Here is a 13739-nt window from a genome sequence, read left to right on the forward strand (position 1 = left end):
TAGCTTTTGAAAAAGAGCCTCTATTCCAAGTGGAAGATGAGAGATCTCATAGATGTTATTTTTCTTACTTTTATTTTCATATTAATGAATTATTTAAGTATATTTATGTATGTCATTGCCCTTAAACTGTTGCCAGGCAGTTTAATAGTATTACAAATTTCCTTACAATACAGGGAAAAAGAGGATAATATATTGTTTGGAAACTGTGAACTTTTTTTTCTTAACAGCTATAGTAAGGTACAACTAAGATACTTTTAATTGCACCTGTCGAAAGTATGTAATTTGATCCGTTTTGACAAATGTATGTACCTGTGAAACCACTATCACTCTGCTTTCACTTAGATTATGGTTCAAATCTTGGCTATACAATTTAGCAGTGGAGTGAAATTTGGCAAATTATTTAACTACAATATTCTGTTTATTTATCTAAAAACTGGAGGGAAGATTGGTATCTTTCTCATAAGATTATTATTGTTATTATTATTATTATTTTTTGCAGTACGTGGGCCTCTCACTGATGTGGCCTCTCCCATTGTGAAGCACAGGCTCCGGACGCGCAGGCCCAGTGGCCATGGCTCACGGGCCTAGCCGCTCTGCGGCATGTGGGATCTTCCCGGACCGGGGCACGAACCCGTGTCCCCTGCATCGGCAGGCGGACTCTCAACCACTGTGTCACCAGGGAAGCCCTCATAAGATTATTGAAATAAATAAATGAGCTAACATGGAAAGTACCTTGCAAATAATAAACATATGATAACTTCTGGCACTTTTTTAGCTAATTAAATATACTTAAATCTGCTTAAAATATCTTTATTAGATATTGCTTTTTAAAATAGAGTCAAAAACTTAATTCCTTTTTGGGCCAGGCAAGTAATTTAAAAATTTCAGAACCAGGAATAGATTTGTGAGGACACTTGGAACTGGAATGATATAAAAGCATTCAAACTTAAAATCCACTCCCTGGCCCCCAGAAAAAGAAAGAAAGGAAGAAAGAAAGAAGGAAAAAAAAGAAAGAAAAGGAAATTTGTTGGCCTTACAAAACAAATCTGCAGGTTGTGTTCAGCCTATACGACACAAGTTTGTGATCCCCAGCAATGTGAAGTCAGAGAAGGGGTTTTAGTGTGAAATTTACATATTTTAGTATGTATTTTACAAATGAAGTTGACTGGCTTTGTTGAGGAGAAGGAATTGGAGAGGAGGCAAGCAGAAAAATGGAGGGAACAATTAGGAGGCTGTTTCAACAATATACATGTATTGATTTAGAATATATTGATAGCAGAGATGAAGAGGAGTGAATGTATTTGAGATACCTTCTGGAGGTAGAATACACAGTGCTTTCTTGTATGTCCATATACAGAAACTGATTGAATTTTCCTTAAAATATTTTTAAGTCATTTTAAGAAAAAGTAGAGAGCTATTAGGTTTTTTTCCTTCTGACTTCAATTCCTTGATTCTTCCAATATTATTTTTATATGACTTTACTATCTAAAATTAGCTGGATTCCTTTATGCTTGCTCACTGGAGCGAAATGGGCACACTGCCAACAGGGCTGGGCCACACTGAGTTTGTTTTCTTTTGTCTGAGTCTCTGAAGCCTCAAGGTTGCTGAGAAATTTTCTGCTCCCAGTTTGCACCTGCCTACCTGTCCAGAGAGAGCAACTACTCTCAGCTTCAGCCCTTGTATAGATCCTCCAAACAGGTAAGTGACTTACTGCTTTCCACTTTTCCCAGCCTCCTGCAAAGAAGTCTTTTCTGTTTTTAACTTAAAAAGTAATTATTTAGGGCTTCCCTGGTGGCGCAGTGGTTGAGAGTCTGCCTGCCGTTGCAGGGGACACAGGTTCGTGCCCCAGTCTGGGAAGATCCCACATGCCGTGGAGCGGCTGGGCCCGTGGGCCATGGCCACTAAGCTTGCATGTCCAGAGCCTGTGCTCCGCAACGGGAGAGGCCACAACAGTGAGAGGTCCGCGTACCGCAAAAAAAAAAAATAAATAAATAAAGGGGAAAAAAAAGTAATTATTTAGAATGAAAAACTAGCTAATGACTTTTCTTGCTATCTTTTCACCCTACATTTACTCATTTCATTTGTAATGTAAAGTAAATAAAAGGTATAAATGCAAACTTTGTGGCAGTACATATTATCTGTTTTTCAATATTTAATGGAAAATGGATTTGATTTTCCACCAGATTGAGAAGTATGACAATGACAACTTGTTTGACATGGATGCAAGAAAAAAAGCTGCAAAATTATTTTGGAGAAAAGCAGTTTAGCCTTCTCTATAAGGCCAGTGTCCATGAATTCTCTAGTGAAAGTTTGCTTCAGAGATGCTCTAAACAAGGACCTACTATAACAGTGATTTATAGTGAAGATCACATTGTTGGGGCATATGTGCAAAAGAGCTACCCGGAAGACTATTTCATTATCCTTTTTGCCTTTCAAGAGACTACAATTTCAGAATGCAAGATAGGGCCATTTCAACTATCTATGTTGCTTTGTGAAAGTGATAGAAATTCTGAATTCAATATAAACCTAGAGAAAAAAGAGGTGGCTATTAGCATAAATACAATGGACAAACTTGGACTACCTCAATGTTGTATTTCCTTCCAGGAATGTGAAGTTTTTCGATGTGAAAGTAGGTTTAACCAGATAACGCTATATAGAGTTCTCTTTATGTTTGGAGGGTTCTAGCTGACTCATTCCTGTAAGAAACAATAACTTTTATACTTGTCCTTATCTCCAGGTGGCCCAGACTGAAACCTGGCCACAAATTGTTTTCTACAACACAACCATGGTCAAAAGGAGAATATACAGGGGGCTTCCCTGGTGGCGCAGTGGTTGAGAGTCCGCCTGACGATGCAGGGGACACTGGTTTGTGTCCCGGTCTGGGAAGATCCCACATACCGCGGAGCGGCTAGGCCCGTGATCCATGGCCACTGAGCCTGCGTGTCCCAAGCCTGTGCTCCGCAATGGGAGAGGCCACGACAGTGAGAGGAGTGTGGGGAACGGGTGGGGATGAAGCGGTAGGGTGAAAGGAAGAGAGAGAGAGCACAGAAAGCAACCTTGAAGACTGTGAGCCTGTCAAAAAGAAACCAGAGCTTGAACTTCTTTTGACTGGTACTCAATCCTTTCTGCTGCAGTTTCCTGTCATATCCATATATCAAAAGACCAAAGTTAATTTACCTATTTTTCTACTAAAGGACATTTAAATTGTTTCTTATATTTGCTGTTATAAACAATGCTCCTGTAATATCTGTATGCATATAACTGTGCACAAAAATACTTCTCTATGGTAACTTCCTGGTAGTGGAATTGCTGTTTAAGACTTATGTACATTTGCATTTCAATAGATCCCTTTCAAAAGCTTCAGTTGTCTGCGCTATCCCCAGGAGTGTTATAGAAATGACTCTTTCCCTGTATCCTTGCCAGTCTTTGCTACTAGCAATATTTAGAATCTTCACCAATTTGATGGTCAAAAGATCGTTTCTTGTTTTATTTTTTGCTTATCCCTGATTGTTAATGAGTCTATGTGTATTGCTTATTTATATTTCTTCTACGAAATACTTGTTTATATCTATCCACTTAAAAGAAGGGCTCCTGGGAGTAGTATTCCCTGAGCATTTGCGTTTGCAAACTAATTGTGGTTTTTATACTTAAATGACTAGCAGAGTACATAATTCATGGATCACATTTTATTCTGGGGGATACTGTAATGTTTCCACAGCTTTGGTGTTACTGTGGAAAACCTTAGGCCAGATTTATTTACTTGCAGTATTTTTTTTTATTGTTTCTCTTTGAGTGATCTGATCTTTCTTCTGGCTGCCCCAAACAGCTTAAAGCTTTTTGTTGTTGTTGTTGAAGTCTGATAAATTTACATGGATACATCATGATGTTGACCCTAACTGATCAGTTAAGTAAACTTTTTATTGAAGTATAATATATAAACAGAAATGCACAATTGATCAGTGTACCAACTGACAAACTTTTATAAATTGGATACAGTCATGTAAACAGTACTCGGATGAAGAAATAGATTATTACCATTGTTTCAGAAGACTCCTTTATGACTCCTCTCAGTTATTACTAACCAAAGGTAACGATTATTCTGGCTCATAGTAACATTAATTAATACTTATAATTTTTCAATTTTATATAACTGGAACTATACCAAAGTGTTTGTTCTTCTGTGTCTGGCCTCTTTCATTCAATATTATGTGTGAGAGGTTGGGCTAATACAATGGATTGGATTATAAAATCAGACCTCTGCAAATCAGATGTCTTACCGAGTATCAAGTTTTACTAATAATTTCAAGAATAAAGGCTATCAAAAATCTCAGAGAAGTCAGGAAGAGTACCAAGATATTCTGTGTGGCTCCTAATTTTTTCCTTCCCATATTAGACATACGTTTTCTGGCTAAGAACAGAAGGCAGGGTTTTTAAATGAAGTTTGTGGGCCACCTTACATATTGAAGAGTGGTTAGATTATGGAACATTTATATGCCAGTGATATGGGCTCCCAAATTACGATTAAGGCATGTTGAAGCCCTAACCTCCTGTGTGAGTATACATGGAGACAGGGTCTCTAGAAAGTAATTAAGGTTAAGTGAGGTGATAAGAATGGGACCTTAATCTGATAGGGATAAAGTAAGTTTCCATATAAGAAGGGACACCAGGGAGCTTTTTCCCTCTCCCCACGAATCCACAAGAAAATGACTTGCAAGCACATAGCAAGATGGCAGCCACTTTCCTACAAGCCAAGAGGAAAGGCCTCAGAATGAAACCTGCTTTGCCCACACCTGGATCTTGGACTTAGCCTCCAGAATGCGAGAAATAATTTTCTGTTGTTTAAGCCACCCAGTCCATGGTAATATGTACAGCAGCCTGAGCAGACTGAGACAATCAGCTTATGTGACATTTCTGGGAAGACATGCCTCATAAATCCATAAAATCTGGATTTATTTACTGTAAGTAATTCTTAGCCAGGAACATCCTGTCAAAGACATTCAATAGATAAGTACTCTCCTTGTAGCAAATATCATTAGTTTATTTCCCAGGAGACAAGATTATTAGCATATTTATAAGAAAATTAGTCCCAGTCACTTTTTTTTTTTTCTTTCCCTGGTAAAGTAAGTGAATGTATCCCAGGACAGCTATTTTAACTTATAACTCCCTAGTGATTCATCCATAGTATTATATGTAGTAGTAATTTTTTCCTTTTAATTTTTATATAATATTCCATTGTAATGATTCCATCACACTTTAAAAAAAAATCAAATCACTTTTGGTGACCATTTGGGTTTTCCAGTTTGGAGCTATCACAAATAATACTGCTATAAATATTCTTCTGCGTGTCTTTTGGTTCATGTATATACATAATTTTTTAAAGAGTATAAATATGAAATTTCTGGGTCATTGGGTATGTATATTTTCAGTTTCGGTAGATACTGATAAAGTTTTCCAACACTGTCATACCATTCCACTACAAGCAATGTATGAGACTTTCTGTCACTCTAAATCTTTCCCCAAACCTTTTATCACTGGTTTTACAATATGTAGCCATTCTGGTATGTGACCTGTGGTGTGACATTTTGTGAATTTGGCTTTCTTTGATTAGACTAGTTAGTAATTTATTTATTTCATATTTTAAATTAATTAATTACTATATTAATTTATCCCTTTTTTCAATTTATGAATTTGTCTTTTTGTTATTAATATATTCTTATATTTCTAAGGTTTGTTCCCCTCTATTCTTTTCTATTCCTTTCCTTCTTTCCTGGTATTCATGAAAGGTACTTTTATCCCAAGATTGATAAGAAGCATTTATATTTTTGTTATTTCCTACATATTTACTATTGTGATTTTTAATTTCCTTTTGGATGTTAAAGTATCTAAAAAGTGATTTGTAAAACCCTAAGACATTGCCCTTCTCTTTGTTTATGCTTGTCCTTTTCCAGTTTTATTATATTGCAGTCATTGAATGCAGTTCTTCACTATTTCTACTTTTGGTAATTTAAAGAGGCTTTCTTTGTAACCATACATACAGCTATATTTATAAATGTTCCACACAGTATTTTTTTTTTTGTTGTTTAGAGAATTACCAGCATCTCTACACCTAATCCTTTCAGTTTTAAATCCACCATAAAAGAGTATCTCTTTTCAGGGCTTCCCTGGTGGTGCAGTGGTTAAGAATCTGCCTGCCAATACAAGGGACACGTGTTTGAGCCCTGGCCTGGGAAGATCCCACACGCCGTGGAGAAGCTAAGCTCGTGCGCCACAACTACTGAGCCTGCGCTCAAGAGCTCACATGCCACAGCTACTGAAGCCTGTGTGCCTAGAGCTCGTGCTCTGCAACAAGAGAAGCCACCACAATGAGAAGCCTGTACACTGCAAGGAAGAGTAGCCCCACTCACCGCAACTAGAGAAAGCCTGCACACAGCAAGGGTGACCAAACACAGCCAAAAATTAAAAACAAACAAACAAACAAATAAATTTATTAAAAAAAAGATTATATCTTTCCAAGAAACAAAAGAATTCTGGGCCTTAGTCTCATTGGTTCAAATGAAGACCTAAGCCCACCCCTGAACCACTCACTGTGCTCTGATTGGCTATGCACAAGTACTACATTCTTTTCTGTACCAAGAAGAAAATCAGTTGGATTGGAAGTTCTAGGAAGCCCAGTTGTTGATAGTAGGTTTTGGAGAAAATCTGGTGCCTGTGGTTTTTTGATTTGTGTGTCCTTGCTCATTATCCCTTTCAGACCTATTGGATTTATGGAGGAGAAAATATTTTAGAGTGTTTCCAGTCTTTCCCTAGCCTGTCGATGCCTCTAGACCTTGCTTCTCTGATTCAGAGAGGACTCCAGCCCTCATCTCTCATGTTGGAGTGGGCCACCCATTACTGCTGAGTAATTTGGTGAGAAAAGATCTGCTGACACTATAGTCTTGCAGTGCCTACATTGAGTCTAGTTCTGGACTCTTCAAATGAAATATGTTAAGATTTCCCATAATTTTCTCCACTTGCTTTTCATCATACTGCACTCTTCCTACAGAAAGGCTATTTTTATATTTTTTCCTAGTGAATTAATGGCATTCATTCATTGCCAGTCGTTCAACAACTTGTAATCTTCATTATTCTTTGATTATTTCTCTAGATTTATTGGACAAAAGGAGGATGGATGGGATCACTGAGTAAGTCAATGTTCTTAATGTTCTATTATTCTATTCATTATCTTAGACTTATTCTATTATAGGTTTTGTCAATAAAATTCGTAGCACAAATTATAGCAGATAACTTGTGGATCACCAAGAACAAGTTATATTTATAATCATAAAATATTTCATAATAGTAATGTTAAAACAAAAAGAATACTGAGTGTATGTAAGACATTTCTAATGTTTTTATATACTTGAAAGGAAATAATTATTTTTCTGAATGTCTACACTTTTGCTTAGAATTCTTACAGCTATGGTTGGTTTCAACTACTTCAGAGCAGGGGTGGTTGGCAGGTGAGGAATACCTATCATGAACTTCAAGAACATGTTAGAAATTTTCTACCTCTATAAACCTCAAAAGTCACGTATTATGTTGTGGTTTTTGAAGTTTATTATTGATAATTTATCTTCATGTTTAACATAATTGCTGTTTATTCCAAGGTTTATATATGCTTAAATCTGAAAGTTTTATGTCTGATTGGCTTTAGTTAAAACTGTTACTTTTACTTCTTTTACAATAGGATTTGAGATAGATATTTTCATGTCTTTTTATACAAGATGTTAATCAAAAATAAATAATAACATATGAGAAAAGAGACTGAATTCTAGGAAAATTTATGGTCGAGGCTTGTGACCTAACCTTAGTCAACTGTTAAAATTGTCTTGTCTAAACAGGCTCAAGGAGAGCTTATTGTCTGCTATAAGAACTTATGAACCATATGGAGGCCTGGTTCACCAAATACGAATTCTGCTTTTGGGTCCAATTGGAGCCGGGAAGTCTAGCTTTTTCAACTCAGTGAAGTCTGTTTTCTGAGGCCATGTAACAAACCAGGCTTTGGTGGGGTCTAAGACAACTGGGGTATCTGAAAAGATGAGTCTATTCTAGGTCACTCAGCCTTTGCTTCTTTGTTCAAGTTAATTATATTTGAAGTCTTTTGCTGATCAATTTCATTACATGTACACTTCATTTCAATTTACAGTTTTTTAGAAAATGAACTTTTAAAGTTGCTTTTTTTCCCTCTGCAGTACAGAACATATTTCATTAAGGATGGGAAGAATGGCAACACCCTGCCATTTATTCTGTGTGACTCAATGGGGCTGAGTGAGAAAGAAGAAGGGCTGTGCATGGATGACATACCCTATATCTTAGAAGGCTGCATTCCTGACAGATACCAGGTAAGATTTGACTAATTATTGAGAAAGTATAATTGATACTTGAAATGTTTATTTTTGCCCACTATCAACAATATTAGACTCTAGTTTAGTGCACTGGCATTTATTTTATTAAACTACACTTGTTCAAGATATTTTTCTGCTTTTTGATATTTTATTTTATAAAGAATTAAAACATCCATAGGTTTCTTCTCTCATAGTTGTTATAACAACTTTGAATGTTGTTATACATTCAGTTGCTTTTGGCTATGTGAAACAGAAGTCTAACTACATCAATTTACTCACAAGGGTGATTTTTCTTATGTAACAGAAAGTTTGAAGGTAGGCCACTTTGGGCAAGTGTGGAAGGTTATTAACCTCATGTGTCCTTCTGACTTTCTGTTCTGAGATCCTCAGCATAAGGCTATGGATGTAATGTTTGCCCCCCACCCTCCATTCACATGTTGAAGCCTTAATCCATAGTGTGAAGATGTTTGGAGACAGAGCAAGTTTGGGAAGTGATTAGGTCATGACGGTGAAGCCCTCATGAATGCAATTAGTGCCCTTGTGAGAAAGGACACAAGAGAGATGACCTCTCTTGCAGCCATATGAGGACACATCAAGAAGGTGGCTGTCTACACACCAGGGTCTAACCACACACAAAATTTACCAGCACCTTGATCTTGGATTTCCTAGCTTCCAGAACTATGAGAAATAAAAGTTTGTTGCTTAAGTAACCCAATACGGTAACTCGTTATAGCAGCCCAAGCTGACTAAGACATCTGGTTTTCATCTTTATGTTCTCTAGATGTTCATGCTAAGCACTGTCGGTGTTCCAGGCAAGAGGAAGGAAGAGATTAAAGAGAAAAGCTACTTTAGTCTGCCTTTTTAAAAAACTTTCTGGTTCCTTTTTATAAACATTTAGATCTTAAGTTAATTATTAATTCACCTTGTTCCAAATGAATAGGTGAATGTGCTAACATCTTTTATTGAATGTTGTATCTTTCCCTTCTAAATATGGGTATTTATTTTTGCAATCTATAGTTTGTCCTTTAATGTATTTTTCAGTTCCTTTATAATATTGTTTTTATTACCGTATTGTCTAATTGTTTTAATTGCCATAGCAATCAATTATGTCTTGATAACCACCTGGATGTCATATTCATTATTCATTTCTCACATGTTTTGGACTATTTTATACATATACTTTTCCTTTTCTAAATGAACTTGTTAGTGTTTTATTTGATTGTTTGTATTTGTGTTTGATTTGTTGGTGCTTTGATTGAAATTACATTAAAATTATATATTGAATGTTGATACACAACTTTACATATCCAGTGTTTTTATCCAGAAACAGAGAATGCTTTATTTTTATATTCATGCAAACTTCTTTCATTCTTTAATTTAAAGTTATAATGTAGAGGTAGTTAAGTTTATTTTAAAATATTCTTTAAAAGAAATATTTATTTAGAGAATGTTAAACCTATGCAAAAGTGGACAAAACAATTTAATGAATTTGAATTTACATAGTTTTAACAATTTTTTATCTATAGTCAATCTTGTTTCATCTGTGCCTACCCACTTTCTCCTCTCCTGTATTATGTGGAAGAAGATCTGAGAAGTCATAATATTTCATCCATAAATGAATATGCATTTAAATACATATAAATACATATATACACATAAGGTCATATGTGTCTTTTATTAAACATAGCCATGATACGCTTATCACATTTGAAAGTAATAGCTGCTCTTAATTTATCAAATATTACCCATTTCTATATCTCATTTAAGTATCATGCACCTTTTATAACAGTTTGTTCAAAAAATTTTTCAAATAAATCTATCCAGCCTCTCTTATTTTTTTTATTTCTTTTATTTTTTTGAAGGAACATGATAGGTTTATTAGAAGAGTGACAAGAACAGAATTCATAATTACATTTTTTAAAACGTTTTAATTGGAGTATAATCACTTTACAATGGTGTGTTAGTTTCTGCTTTATAACAAAGTGAATCAGTTATACACAGGGGACAGGAGGAAGAACTTAAGAAGTTGCATATGTGAATATTCCCTGGTTAATCAGTGTGATTCAATCAAATCAATCACTCACTAGCTGTGTGACTTTCTGCAGGTGGCTCAAACTGTGCCTCAATTTTCTGATCTATAAAATTAGTACAATAATAGCTCCTACCTCAGAGATTTACTGTAAAGATTAAACAAAATAATATAGATGAAGAGCTTAGTGCAGTTCTCACTATCTGCTACCATGGCATCCCAGCATACATTTATTTACCAAGAGTCCTAAATTTCCCCTTTGTGTCTGAAAGGATTAGAGAGTGGAAAAGAACATTTCAGTAAGAAAAAGAGGCAGTAAAGTAAGATGTTGAGTAGGGAGAGGTAGCATAAAGGCTTTGGAGAAGGTAAATAGGATTAGGGAATTAGGGTGCCTTACTAGCATTTCTTGGCTCTGTTATCCATTCTCTTTGGGACATTGGAGCAATTTATTTGTGATGTTTTGACAAATTCCATCTCCTTCTTGAGGCCTCTTCTCTCCCATTTTGTTTTTTTAGAGTCCTTTTGGTCTTTTGTCTAGTTTCCATAAAAACACAACTGTTTGGACAGGATATGAAATCAATCAGTAATATTATAGCATATATTTTAGTTACCTATTCCAAGAGGTGGTTTCATTTGAAGCCTTGTCTTTTCCCATAAGAGGCAATGAAGGAAACTTCCTGTGTCAAAGGAATTCCAGCTATGAATGAGTAGTTAAGGGGGATTGTTTTTGTGGGGGATAGGGAACCTTCCCAAGTCTCTGAAATTGCTCCATAGATAGCCTATCCCATAACAGATAACTGATTAAATGAAAACTACTGATGTTTTCTATAATAATGAAAACAATATGGATCTTTTCAGCATAGGTGTGGTCCATGTGGTGTTGCTCACTCATGTGGATAACTTGGATCTGATTACAAAAGGTGACCTTATAGACATATACAGATGTGTGCCTGTGAAACTCAAAGTAATGGATGATGCCATTTGTAAACACATTTTCTGGGGTACTATGTCACTATAATGATATATTACTGCATATAAAAATAAAAATAAAAATAAATACCTACTGAGTTTAAGAAGAATTAAAACAATTGCTTGGGATAATTCAGATTCATTTCCGAAGTTTTAAAAGTTAAATATATATTTATCTTTACACTGACACAGATAATTCCATTTATTATAATTTAATTCAGTTAGGTTCAATTCAACTAATATTTATTGATTACCTTGAATGATCAAGCCAGTGTGGTAGTCTCTAATCAAATACACAGATAATTAAAACAATTTCCCTGTGCTAAAAAGCATATGATTTTATAGGTAGAGGTGAAGGGATGGGGGATAGTATAAGAAAAAATTGACAAAATAATATGATATGATTGAGTATGATAAATAGAAATGATTAAAAATAATATGCTTGAAAGTTTAGAGAATGAAAAAATTGTATTAAAGTGGATGGGGGAAGATTTCATTACTTGGGTGGTACTGGGAAATGACTTTCAAGGACGAGGACTACTTCAGGAAGTGAAGGGACAAAAAGGTGAAAATATTGAGGCCCTGGGGGCAGCATAAGTCAATACATCAATAAAGGAAAAAGCAGCGTGTATGGGAGGCATGGAGTCATTTAAAAATGGCTTTAGGGGGCTTCCCTGGTGGCGCAGTGGTTGAGAGTCCGCCTGACGATTCAGGGTACACGGGTTCATGCCCCAGTCTGGGAAGATCCCACATGCCATGGAGCGGCTAGGCCCGTGAGCCATGGCCACTGAGCCTGCGCATCTGGAGCCTGTGCTCCGCAACAGGAGAGGCCACAACAGTGAGAGACCTGCGTACTGCAAAAAAGACCAAGCAAACAAACAAACAAACAAAAATCCTTCTATCAGAGTAGTTTGTATGGATCTATTATCTTTAGTTTGCAATTCATATTGAATCTATTATGTGTGTTCTAAATGAAAATTAGCAGTGATATTAGAACTTGACTTGCGAAGTTCTTGAAGAAATCCCTTTATGGGGCCAGATCTCTGTCTCCACATTCTCCAACAGGACAAGTATTGCCAAGTTCCTACTTTTTGATATTGCTTTCATAATTTATATCAACATAAAATTGTATTTTCCACTGTTTTAAGATTTCTGGGTTTTAAATTCTGTATTGCAGCTAGAGGTAGTTCACAGAGAACTTGGATTTGCTCTTTCTGACATCTTTGTGGTTAGTAATTATACCTCAGAGTGGGAGCTGGAGACTGTCATGGACGTTCTGAACTTCTCTGCATTGAGACAGATGCTGTGGGCTGCAGTTGACTTCTTAGAGGATTTGCCTCTTGAGGAAACAAGTAGATGTTCTTGAGGTGTAGAAGCTTGAAGGTGTCAGCTACATGGCTACTTCTGGTTTGGGTACATCCTAGAGGATCTATACTACTTCTCATCCCCCTTGTCTTATTTTAAAATGAAATATTTGAAATGATTGACCTCAGTCATTCCCACTGTCTGAACACCCCAAACAGTATCCTTGCCCTCTTCTGTTAAAACGGGCTTTGCTGCTTGGGACCCAGAATGGGATTGGCTCAGCATTGTTTCTGATCAGATGTGATCTTTGATTATTGGTTCTTCCTTCAGACCTTATACTTCCACTGTTATTGACTTGACTTTTCAATGCCTCTCCCTTGTCAAAGTCCCTCTTAATGCAGAGTGGTCAGTTCTGGGTAGAGGTGTGTGCCTTTACTGTTTACGACCTCAGATTTTAGTGTTATGTGTATTTTCTGTTATCAGCCTGTGCATAGTACACACTACACTGTTCCAATCAAAGATCAGACAGAAGTATCAATCTAAACTCAAATCTTATTTTAGCTTGTGGCAAATCAGAGTATCATATCATCTCTAGATCTCTCTCACTCACAAACTCCTGCGAAACTCTCACACTACTACTATTGCTGTCCTGACTCTGCCATCTTGGTTTTTCTATTCCTTCTCTTCCTCATGGTGCATGAATTCCCAAAGTCAGGGTTGGCTTAGACCTCCTGTAGCCCAATGTTTCTTCTTCCTGCTGGTTGATTTTCCCTAAATAATCCATGAAGAATACTTTGTTTCTCTTTACTAAGAGATCAGAGGAAAGAAATGATCAGGTGTAAGTAAAGAAAATAAGTGAATGCTTTGCATATTAAAAAGTTTTTAATCTCATCATAGAAGAGTAAACAGTATGAGATGAGGAAACATAGGAAAAAGAGAAGTAGTTGAACCTGAGGGGGGTATTTTATTTAAGTCTGGAATGAAGTTACACATACAAGATCATAATACCTACAAAGAGGAACAGGACAATTTAAAGTCATTAATTGTAAAAA

At 36.1% G+C, this 13739-nt stretch overlaps 1 protein-coding gene across 1 annotated transcript in view; it reads left to right on the forward strand.

Moving 5' to 3' along the window:
* The first annotated feature begins 2193 nt into the window (after window positions 1-2193).
* The window catches only part of IFI44 (interferon induced protein 44), a 28746-nt gene continuing 17200 nt past the window's right edge, over window positions 2194-13739 (forward strand). The window contains 7 exon segments of the mRNA XM_060119601.1: window positions 2194-2629; window positions 7145-7181; window positions 7881-8091; window positions 8232-8381; window positions 9166-9196; window positions 11277-11377; window positions 12560-12734. Of these exon segments, the coding sequence (XP_059975584.1) occupies window positions 2194-2629; window positions 7145-7181; window positions 7881-8091; window positions 8232-8381; window positions 9166-9196; window positions 11277-11377; window positions 12560-12734 (1141 nt within the window).

The sequence above is a fragment of the Mesoplodon densirostris genome, chromosome 2, assembly GCF_025265405.1.
Source record: "Mesoplodon densirostris isolate mMesDen1 chromosome 2, mMesDen1 primary haplotype, whole genome shotgun sequence".
NCBI lineage: Eukaryota > Metazoa > Chordata > Mammalia > Artiodactyla > Ziphiidae > Mesoplodon > Mesoplodon densirostris.